The sequence below is a fragment of the Patiria miniata genome, unplaced genomic scaffold, assembly GCF_015706575.1.
Source record: "Patiria miniata isolate m_02_andy unplaced genomic scaffold, ASM1570657v1 HiC_scaffold_20, whole genome shotgun sequence".
NCBI classification, from domain to species: domain Eukaryota; kingdom Metazoa; phylum Echinodermata; class Asteroidea; order Valvatida; family Asterinidae; genus Patiria; species Patiria miniata.
Genome location: NW_024037059.1, coordinates 19,563,281 through 19,575,077, shown reverse-complemented (window position 1 = coordinate 19,575,077; position 11,797 = coordinate 19,563,281). Strand labels below are relative to the sequence as shown.

The 11,797-nt window shown below is 38.2% G+C and overlaps 1 protein-coding gene across 1 annotated transcript; it reads left to right on the top strand.

Moving 5' to 3' along the window:
- Positions 1-1,366: 1,366 nt before the first annotated feature.
- On the top strand, positions 1,367-9,245 carry LOC119728714 (dolichyl-phosphate beta-glucosyltransferase-like). Its single transcript, XM_038201052.1, has 9 exons — positions 1,367-1,591; positions 2,181-2,361; positions 2,714-2,760; positions 3,435-3,503; positions 4,402-4,608; positions 5,209-5,268; positions 6,017-6,168; positions 7,248-7,333; positions 8,447-9,245. Exons 1-9 carry the CDS (start codon positions 1,526-1,528, stop codon positions 8,560-8,562), a joined length of 984 nt encoding a protein of 327 aa, XP_038056980.1. The 5' UTR covers positions 1,367-1,525; the 3' UTR covers positions 8,563-9,245.
- Positions 9,246-11,797: the final 2,552 nt, after the last annotated feature.

The window sequence follows — 11,797 nt, the reverse complement described above, 5'->3', positions numbered from 1 at the left end:
TACTCTCCTCTCCATTCACATTTCCAACGGCATGAAGACGAAAAACATAGCTCTTCTTCCGTCAAATTGAAACTCTTGAAATATCTTATCTTCTTTTCCAGATTTTATTGAGAAAAAGAGCGTGTTCTCTGTCAAAAAGTGACAATTAATGTCAGCTTCTTTCTCGAAAAATGTGCGGACAACCGATATACAATGCACAATGCATACGACGTACACGCATACGTACCATACCGAAACAGCGCCGTACAAAATGTATGTATCGTACGTACACTACACACGACCGGCGGCCGTTTGATGTGTGCATTACAAACGTGGGAGGAGCTTATGCTTGACGTCACTTTATTCTCCACCACACAAAAGTTGCCATTTTCGTCAGTCAATCAATAAACTGTGTCAATCACAAGAGAGTTTTACAATGTGATCGAGGGTCCACCACATGCACACGAATACACATGCCCTAGCTAATTCCTTGTTTATATCTCGATTATTCCATGATTATTACCCAAACGTTGATGTTTACGGTGGAAAAAAAAATGGCTACGCTTGCTTGCTTATCTTTGAAAACTGCCTCTGGTGATTTTTTTTAACAAAAAGCTAGCATGCATGGAATTTTTCCTTCTAGATAGAGCCCTGTTCTTGAGTTTGTTCTAACTTGTACTTATAAACGGCCTCCTAACTTGCACTTGACAGGGAATTCTTGATTTTTTTTTTATGGCAAGCAACATTGTCATATTATTCATAAAACAAAATCTCAGTTTTTTTTTAAAGATTTCCCCGTTTGTTGTTTATATACTTACTTTTTCAAGAGGCTCCAAATCGATAAACCTCGTTTATTTGATAATTTTCCACAAAATTTAAGTGTGTAGTACATTAAAGTAAAATGGGAAATTGGAGGAAATGATTATTTTCATTTCAAATGATTATTTTCAATGATTATTTGCATTTATCCCAAAAGTATTCCCTAGAACATTATTGGATTTAAGATTGTTACATGATACTGGGCAATCATCACCCCGTGAAATGAGTCCGTCTGGCTTGCTGTCATTTAGAAGAAATCAAGAAATGTAGGTGATTTCCAAGCATCAGTTAATTGACTGGGTTTGTATTTTTTTGGAAAAAAAGAGTGCTATTGTCTCGACGAAGTCGTGTTTCGTGATGAAACGTGTTGAGCTGAGCTAGCTGAAACTTCCTTAGGTTAGGTTTTGACCTTTTTTTTTTTTTTTTTTCTGGGTACACTGATCGATCGAGACTGGCCTCCTTAAAAAAAAAAAAAAATTCCACAAGAGGGCTCATTTCCATTTTTGAGGGTTCCATGTTTGTAAATCGCTCGATGGTAGAGGGCGCTATTACTCTTTTACGATACACCTGCGCCTGCTGCAGAATGACGCAACGTGGAACAGGGATTTCCACAGCATAATAATGGTGGTCTGGGACTACTGACGTCCAGATACAGTGAACAGACATGTCATAGTATTTGAAACCAGACTTAAAAACTATCCACAGGGTGAGAGAAAAGTCGAGGAAAATGGAGCTGACTTTGTTCGGTTTACTTCAATTGTTGGTGTTGGGAGCAATTGTGGCTCTAGTTTTGGTAAGCATCTTGAATTGTAAGAATTCTGCTTAGCCATTTTGTTGATATTGGAGTTGAAAATGGGAGGTTCATGCGTGCTTGGACTTGGAGAGTCTTGTTAAGTTGCTTATCATTTAATTAAGCTGGCCAAATGACTTTTTACTGGGGGAGGGGGGGGGGGGGTTGCCGGGGGGGGGGGGGGGGTTCTCCCCGGGTGCACCCTCCCACAAAAAAAACCCCTGAAGTTTGCCGCTTGCCGGCCAGAGAAATGGCTTTTTTAAAGTATTTTTTTGTTGAGTAATGAAACGGAAGACGAGTGAGGCTGACTATTTTTTTTTTACTTGATTTTAATCCCCTTGACTTTATCATTATGAAATGTGAATTGGAAAGGAAACCCTCTGGACTTTTTTGTTTTGCACGTGATATTCAAGTGCTGTGGAACATACTTGCATTGTTAGTAAGTGTTTTTTTTTTTTAACATCCGTCTAATCTTTTACAGGTTTTCCATGTTTGCTATAATATAGGTCAAGTTACCTGACCTTTCCTAGATGCGATTCAACAAAACGAGGATAAAACTGTTTTCCGTGCTTTTTCCCAATACACTCTACAGGTTGTGATCTTCATCTACATGACCACAGACCCCAAACCAGACACAAGACGTTATGACAGTGAGAAATACTTTGTTGATCCGACAGCAGGGAGCGATCAGAAGCATCCTTTTCCAAGCTTAGGAGACGGAGCGTCCTTGGACCTGTCAGTCATTGTGCCGTCTTACAATGAGGAATTGAGATGTAAGTCCTGGGAAACAATACTCAGTAATGGGTCACAATTTTTCCACGGTTTTGATCAAATTCTGATTTTGAAATTTTAATTTGGAAATTCTAGTAACAGAAAAAAAAAATTAAACTGATTTTTTGTCAACATGCAGTAGAAGACTCGTGGAGAAAATTATTAATTATTTAACCAATTAGCATCTGTACTTACTTGTATTACATTGTGTTTATTAACTAAAAAATCAGTAAAAAAAAAACATAGAGTGCTCGTGAATTTTTATTCCCTATCCACATGGGTCAGAAATTCAACAAAGTAACGTTCAGAATTATCTGAAGTTAACAATCCTTTTACTTGTCTGTATGTTTACAGTGCCAGTAATGTTGGATGAAGCCATTGGGTTCTTAGAAAACAAACAGGTAATGTTATGAATATAATTAAACATTATATATTTACTTAAGTAGCAAAGTATATTCATGTAAGTAGTAAGTAAAGTCTGTCACAAACCAATGTGGCCAATCAGGCTGGCGTTTATCTCTGGTTTCAGTACAATGAAACGACTGAGAATATTTCCACTCCCCCTGGATGGGATGCTAGTCCATCGCAGGTTACCCGCCAGCTAATGCCGGTACCCAGTTATACTCCTGGGTGGAGAGAGGGATAAACTGGCTTGCCCGAGGACACAGCATATGACCAGCAGCTGGATTCGAACCCCTGACCCCATGATCATGAGTCACGAACCCTAACCACTAGGCCTTACTCCCCATTTTATTTACATTTTAACACAATGAACTTCAGTATTCTGCTAATATTTGATTTAAAAAAAATATATATTTGATTAAGTAGCAAAGCATATTCATGGATCTGAACTTATAAAGAGACTGCATATAAACATGAAACATTTCCATGTAATTTGGCTAGATATGACAATTGGTTAATGTAAAATTTTGACCTGCAAATGTCAAAGCTTGCAATCAACTTTTGTGGCAACATTTTCCCAAGGATAACATTGTGCTTTTGAATTCATATTCCTTGAGGCTACTTTGTATTTCTTGAGTTGAGTCCCAGTGGTAATCGTTTTTTTTCTTTACAGAAGGAGAAGAAGTCATTTTTATACGAAGTCATTGTCGTTGATGATGGAAGTAAAGATTCAACAACCAAGGTTTGTGTTAAAAGTTAATAATGTACATTGCAATTCTATTATCACAGACTTGAGTTTATTATCTCGAACCCTCCTCAATCTTCCAAAGTCTACCAGCTGGTTTTGGAGGATTGAGGAAGTATGCCAACAAAAAGTAGGTTGATTTTGAAGGATGCGTTAATTGCGTCAAGGTCTTGGGCTGTACCCTGCGTTGTTTACAATCAGCCATGCATAACTGAGGCCTACATAATACTGGTCATCAATCGCACAGCTTCTGGATATCATCGGCATTGCCTCAATGTATTACGGTGATTGTTGGAGGATTTTGAAGGATTGAGGCAGTGGTCACCCCTCCACTGAACACATTAAAACCCTAACTCCCTAGGGTGATTTACGAGGAACCTTCCTCATCCTTGCAAATCCCAACACCAGGCTGTGCTCCGTGGTCATATATGGGTCGATGTGGCCGGCAGCCATATAGGTGCCTTAACGTGCCAGCGGCCCGACCACGTTGTAGCCGCGTCCTTCGCAATTCAGCATACCAGCTGCGAGTAAGGATGATTAGCCTCCCAAATTATTACTATTATTATTAAACTGTGCACATAAACAGTTGGACTCTGTTTATTTGTGGTATGCCTAATCCCATGTAAAGCGCTGTCGGTTTACTAGTGCAGTACTCATCCTAACAGATTCCAACAAACCCTGGTGTTGGAGTTTGGCTGGTTGGGGATTGTTAGGGTTAATAAAAAAATTAGATGATTGTTGAGGATTGAGGCTGTATCCATTTTTTTACATGGCAGTTGGAGGATTTTGAAGGATTGAGGTTGAATCCCAATAAAAAAGGACCATCCATGGTTCACAAGTGTTATAAACTATTAATTGATTCACTATTTCGTACGATCAACAATTTTATAACCAGGTTGCTTTGGAGTACTCCAAGAAGTATGGCACAGACCGAGTACGGGTTCTAACGCTGGCCAAGAACAGAGGCAAAGGGGGTGCCGTCCGACTGGGCATGCTCAGTGCAAGGGGCAGGAACGTTCTCTTTGCTGATGCAGACGGGGCCACCAAGTTTGCCGACCTTCAAAAGTTGGAAGAGAGTTTGAAGAAAATCAATACAAAAGAGGTATATTCTAATTACTATTTTTAATTGAAGTTATTTTTTTAAATTATTACTCTAAGTTGTTTACAGAGCTGGACTTCAAACCATTGACAATTATAATGCCTTTGGCTATACTTCCAGATTGGCATTAAAATGTAAAAAAAAATGGAGAAGATCTTAAATTGTCGCCATGTGACTGAATTGCGAATATTTTGTCGCTCAAAGATGACATACGCAGTATTTCTCGCAGCCTCCATTCGCATTTTTTAAAATGTGTTGAAAATGTTTTTTAAAACACCCAGTGATATTGTAAGAATGTCATTGGATTTTATACCTTTTGCATTTGGTTCCTAACATTGCAAGCTTGTGTTTCCAACCTCAGAACATCATCCCTTACCATCTATTCTTCCAAAGTTTATGTGAATGTAATAAAAATACACAATAAATAAATGGTAGATGTTTTAAGAGTAAATAATGTACATTTGATGTACTTCAAACAGCCTTCTCTCAAAACACTAGTGTCTGTTTGGAGAGTGCATGCCCAACCTTTAACAACACTGATGTTGCACAATGAATTACGATTACAATGTTACTCATTTGTCATATTTTGATCGTTTCAATCAGGACAATATGGCCATTGTTTGCGGATCGAGAGCCCACTTGCAGGACGAAGCTGTTGCACAGGTAAACCATCCAAGGACATATTGTGTTATAAACCCACTTATTTTGAAGTCATTAAAAAATTGAGAAATCTTGTCACACTGGACTCAATGTAGGAACAGCAGCAGATGTTTTATGGCCTGTGATAGCCAGTGTGTGAAGGACATGGTTCTTGCGCGCACTGGCTTGCGTTTGTACGGCACAGGGTATGCACAACCGATTTTCACCACAAACACCACAAAATTTGAAAGACGCATGTGTGCAATGTAAATGATCCTTTTCCATTTAGTCTCTCAGCTCTTAAGCTACATAGTACTTAAAAGGTACGTAGAACCATTTTTGCTTTGTGTGCATTGTTTTGTTTGAAGCAACACAATTGCTCAAAATCTTAAGAAGGGTGCCTAACAACTAACTTGCTGATGTTTCAGCTCGGCGGATACTATACATTTTGAGAAAACAGAGAAAATATATGCACAATTTGAGTGTCGTGACTGAATTCTGTTGCTAATGCACGTAAAAAAAAAACTGGCACTGGGCACATTTTTTTTTAAACCACTTTCAATGATTGTTTTCGTCTGAATGAAACTGTTTCAGGCAAAAGAATTTCAAAGGGTACTAGGTACCAGTCATATCTTCTTTCTGAGCAAGGATTTTCCTCGTTAAGTCAGTAGGTACGTTTCCAGGTAATTGCAAATGTTCCTGCGTGCCATTAAAGGAATGGGTTGCAGTGAATAAATTGTAATTGACCGTTTTGTCTCTACCTTCATTCCAGCGTTCCTTTTTCCGGACCGTTCTGATGTACGGCTTCCATTTCTTGGTCTGGTTCCTCTGCGTGCGCGGCGTGCGGGACACGCAGTGCGGCTTCAAGCTAATGACGCGCGAAACCGCGGCCAGACTATTCACCAATCTCCATGTCAACAGATGGTAAGATCAACGGTCGCGTTCACTTAACTCTTGTTCTAGAAACACCCCCGAGCCAAAAGTTTGAGTTGTTCCCACAGATATCTCAAAATGAAATTGCATGACTTCTCCAGGACAAAATTAGGCCTTTCCATGACAAATTCTGACGCAGTTTTGGATATCGTAGGAGCCAATTTACAATACACTGGCTAGTCATCACACTGAGGCAAGGGACACCACTCCCTTTCAGCCTTCCAGTTTGACACAAGACCACTGAGCACCTCAAAAGCAACACACTGCATCAGGCATTAAGCATGTGTGCGTAAACAGGACGTTGAGTAAACCGGAATGCAAATCGAAAAACTGCCATGGCCAAATATTACGCATCATCACGTATCGGTTGTGCGGGATTCCATGAGTTTTTTTCTTGGATTATCAACTTCCCATGACTACTTGTAAAATATCAAAATTCCAGGACTTTTCCATGACATTCCATGATAGCTTTAAATTCCAGGAATTTTCCATGACATTCCATGATAGCTTTAAATTCCAGGATTTTTCCATGACATTCCATGATAGCTTAAATTCCAGGATTTTTCCATGACATTCCTAAATTCCAGGATTTTTCCATGACATTCCATGATAGCTTTAAATTCCAGGAATTTTCCATGACATTCCATGATAGCTTTAAATTCCAGGATTTTTCCTTGACATTCCATGAAAGCTTTAAATTCCAAGACTTTTCCATGACATTCCATGATAGCTTTAAGTACCAGGATATTCCACGACTGGGGGAACCGTGTTTTATGCGTTAATTCTCCTGTGACTAGTCTGAAGTCTAAATCTCTGCAGACGACTGCAACAGTTAACCTTTCCATGTTTTGGCTCCTGTTTCAAAAGTCATATTTACTTCTTCAAGTCTTGAGGAAAAATATGTTGTTGTAGGGCAACTCTGGAACGTCTGTCTGAGAGTGGTGTTATTATTTTCTCCTAGTCATCATTTCATTCATTGAAAACTCATGTTTTGTGTATTTTTTCCCCATGTAACGTTTGGCAAACCTTATCTGAATTCATTTGATTCTTTGCCATATTTCTGTATACAGGGCCTTCGATGTAGAGTTATTGTATCTAGCTCAAGCACTGAAGATCCCTACAGCAGAAGTTGCCGTCAACTGGCATGAAATTGATGGTGGGTATTCGACTGGAATCTTTTGATAGTGATGCACATAGCTTGTGTTTGTGTTACAATTATGCTAGAACTCCTTTCTTGTACTTTTGATGTGTGAAGTATTTTGAAAAGGAAATACATCAGATATTATTAACACATTGGGGGTCTGAACAAAGCCACAGTTGTTCTACACAATGAAGGGGACAAAATTCAATGGAAACTTAATATATAAACTCAGTGAGATAGAAAGTATTGGAAATTTACCGGTAATCAATGGATATGACAACTTCGGAATGTCATTTTATTAGTTGAAGTTTGTGAGAACCTCATTCTTTCAGTTTGAAAATTACTTTGTCGGTTTTCATGGGGCAAAATTTTCTTGTTGTCCCCGATTATTTTATCATCCGAGTAAAGCTTGGTTCACGCTTCACAAGATTGCAAACACAGATTATCAGACCTTTGCAATGAAATCCACCAATGAAAACGTCAGACCTTTTGCAAATCCACAGGTGGCAAATTAGCCTGGCATGTATACATGTATTCAGTTTACCATGGAATGATTCACATCATCAAATGTAATGCGATCGAGCTAAAGGAGTTGTTTGTCGACCCTGGTCAAAAAAGTTTTATTACAGATTTGAAAGGAGCACAATCTCAGCATTACTGATGTGAAAACCGCATGCTGATACCGTCTTTAGTTAAACAATTATGGCAGTCGGAACACCAAGAAATGTAATCGACCATTATCATGTTGCGACCAACTTGATTTGTTCCCATTCAAATCAACGTAACCAAAGCGAGGCTGGAAGGACAAATGGTCTGGTTCCTTTTTTGCACAAAAATCATTACCATTCATTACTGTTATTGGATACAGGGAACATGACTGAAATGGTGGCAGCATTATAAAGGTCTATTAGGTGATGTGATGAAGTGGCCTTATTTTTGTATCTCCAAATAAAAATTCCCGACAAACGACTCATATTTAGCTTGATCGCATCACACATGCTGTTCAACTTTTTAAGTTTTCCTGAACTTCCAGCTAGCATTCCAGAAAGAATGCTATTTCTCAAAATTTAGACTGTTTTAAATTACATACAGGAATGACTTAAATCTTTTCCTTTTTTTTATTCATAGGATCCAAGATGGTACCAGTCTTCAGCTGGATTCAGATGGGCAAGGATTTAATATTGATCCGGCTGAGATACATGCTAGGAGTGTGGCAAATCCATGACAAAGTTAAGCTACAGTAAGACTACAAGAAGAGGGTAGTACCTTTTTATAATTGCTGCTTCAAACCACTGACCTTGTGGTGAATAATTCCATCCCCAAAAACACCCATGTGCACAGGAACAAACATATAGCACTGTGTACACGTAATAAATACTGAGGAACAACACGCATTGTTGCCCAAAGCAAGTGTGTGCATTCAGTGCTTAGTTGTTGCAGCTCGATGTGCATCTTTGTTGCTGCTGCTGCTGTTAGAACTTCAATTTTCAACATTTTTACTCAGAACTCTGGTGCTACTTGTTTTGGGGATGGATTTCTATAACCGATTTTGTTTTAACTGCAGATATTGCAAGTATTATTTACTTCTTTACTTAACAGGGGTGAGATTGGGAGGGGGGTTTGGAAATGAAAAAGAAAAATCCATGAAATTATCAGTAGAGGGTTTGAGGGTCACTGAAGGACCTAGAGCAAAGTAGGGTCTATGGTATATGTTTGTAATTGCTTTAACCAGTTTGTGTCGGAGGACGCGATAACACGCACTGGCTGTTCTTATACACAGACACGGCTGACGGGTTAAGACGTCAAGATTGCCTTGACTTGCTAATCCGTCGTGAATTTTGTTCACACACACACGAAGTCTGTGGAGGCGGACCGTGTTTTGATCTTGAATTGACCATTGTGCACGGCCTATTGTACATTTTACGCTTCAGTGCACACCCCGGAGTATTGAAACATACGAGGTTTCGGCAAGAAATATCGTACAAATACTGTTGCAATCACTCTTGCGAATCAGTATTTGTGGCGTCCGGCTGTATATCAGAAGTTGGCTGGAAAATGTTGCCTTTTGCGAAAATCCAAATTTTCGGCAAAAATAATCCCGGGTGCGAAGTGGTTAAGCATTACTTTTTCAATTGGGTATACAGTCGAATCTCGTTCAGTAACTCTGTTAATACAAAATTCTGGTTATAACAAACATAAAGTCTTAGTCCCGACTGTGCATTTATGTGCACAACGAATAGGACTGATGTTCCGCTTATAATACAAAATTCTGATATAACAAACAATTTGGCTAGGTCCGAATGAGTTTGTATTAACGAGACTCGACTGTATATGAAAAGAGTTATGTCAATAATGCACAAAAGTAATGGAAGCATTTGACATCGATAGTTTTACATTACATATCAGATGGATAGTTATTGGTTGACATTCCTAGCACACTACTCGTCTATTCTGAAGCTAAAGTTAGGGCATTGTTTAACCTATATTATGGACGATTATGGTAGTTAACAGTTTCCAATGAAGCCCATCTTTCTTGTTAAAAAAAAATCATGTGAAGACTTGCCAATCACTAATTTAAAATTTGATAAAATTTACTTAAAATGTCACAGACTTCGATTGATGTTAGGAGGACTTCAGTCCACTTTTCCAATTTTAAATAAGACGTGCCGAAAATTAAAAAATGGCGCATCTTATTTCAAATTGGACCTTACACATTTTGGATTAAATGTTATTAATTGACTGCTGACAAATATTGAAAATGTATTATTTCAATAATTCGGCCCACTGATTGATTAAATTTGTTGATCACATCATCATCTCTGTGAAAAAAAAACACGTATATTTTGGAATAAAATTAATCAAGAACTTTCAGTACGTATTGTTTTGAGACTGCCTTTTTTTAAACTTTTACCTTTTAAATATGCTACTGTTGATTCACACAAGTTTTTTGTAAAACTTACAGAATTAGGGAAGAATGAACAATTAAACAAGAGGCACCTCAAGACGTTAGCCTGAGGTGCCCCACCAAACCCTGTTAAACGTCGAGTTACTGCCTAGGAAAGAATGTAGGATCCAGACGCCACTCCGTTGGTTGTGTACAAAGTCTATGGAGAGTGAAGAAGAATCTCAAAGTACTTTCTAACAAAATTGGAAATTTTTCTCGTCCAAGATTCATGTCTTTTCAACATGTTTGCAATGACTGATCTCCATTGAGATGATATATCAATCAATTTTCATGTAATTTTGAGAATGACAATAAAGAAATCTTATCTAAATCTAATCTCATATATGATAAAAAAAAAAAAGTGGCGTCTGGATGCAACATTAATTCCAACACCTGTTTAATTTTGCATTCTCCCCTTATCAGACTTGCAACATTTCCTCGGATAGGTCACTGACAGCACATATCCCACCCCCCCCCCCCCACTACTGTATCAATGCAGTAAACCCAATGCCAAGTAACGGACCACTTTGCGCATCAATAACGATTAGTTTCAAACGTGTATTTTATTGGTTCGATCCAAACATTCACATCGTATCGGTACCAATCTCAAATTCATTCATGTATTGCATTCGCAAAACTTAATTGAGTTGGAAATAACACAAACCATGCACTTCAAATTTACAGAAACATGAGATATAAACAAAAAAAATATAAACTTTGATCGAAATACATTTGCATATGTGCCCCAAGGTACCTGAAAAATAAATGTTTGCCTAGAATGGTGGTGAGTTAAGCGAATGCATACAAAGCAAAAAATTCAACTTGCGTACACGTGACTCAAAATGCAATAATTTACTTAAGTGAATTTCATTTGGGTTTTCACATCTAAGTTGTGATATTGATTACTGAAATTGCAATGCAGAGAAAAAGGAAAAAAAGAAAGCTATTCTTAAACAAAGTTAACCTGAATACATGTGCAATAGTTGCTCCTAAATGCTATAGTTGCAACGATAAGCCAGTTCAGTATCTCGAGATAGTCCATGTCAAAGGTCATTCGGGATAAAATCGCTGACGTGATGATACGCAATGTTACGCGGATGCCCATTCTGCTTGTAATTAACACGCGAGCATTGCACGCCCGTCTCCGTGCGCCTTTGATGGGCATTCAATTATTCTGAATGACACGTGACCCTTATTGTTATGCGCATGCACAGTTGAAATACCGAAGCGGCTATTTCTGTGGCTGAAAAATAACCACAAGACGTCTATAAATCACTTTGAAAATTTGATAAAAACATGCATTAGGTATCAAGATGTCAAAATGTGGGAAATGTCACTCTTAAATTTGCAAATTAATGCACATGACATCTGACCAGAAATGTTGGCATACAAGCAAGCAAAAAGCTCATCATACTAAGATAATTTGTTCCAAAGGCCGTTTCAAAATGTATATAACTAACTGCAACTTTTTTTACAACTTTTTACTCCCTTGAGCTTTCTATGCTTAAAATACTGCGCAAAAAGCAAGTTTATGG

Bases quoted from the DNA above. Each gene is read 5' to 3' on its own strand.
- LOC119728714 (XM_038201052.1), top strand. From the start codon at position 1,526: ATGGAGCTGACTTTGTTCGGTTTACTTCAATTGTTGGTGTTGGGAGCA. The intron at 2,362-2,713 runs GTAAGTCCTGGG...GTATGTTTACAG, and splicing joins TTACAATGAGGAATTGAGAT to TGCCAGTAATGTTGGATGAA. The intron at 4,609-5,208 runs GTATATTCTAAT...CGTTTCAATCAG, and splicing joins AGAAAATCAATACAAAAGAG to GACAATATGGCCATTGTTTG.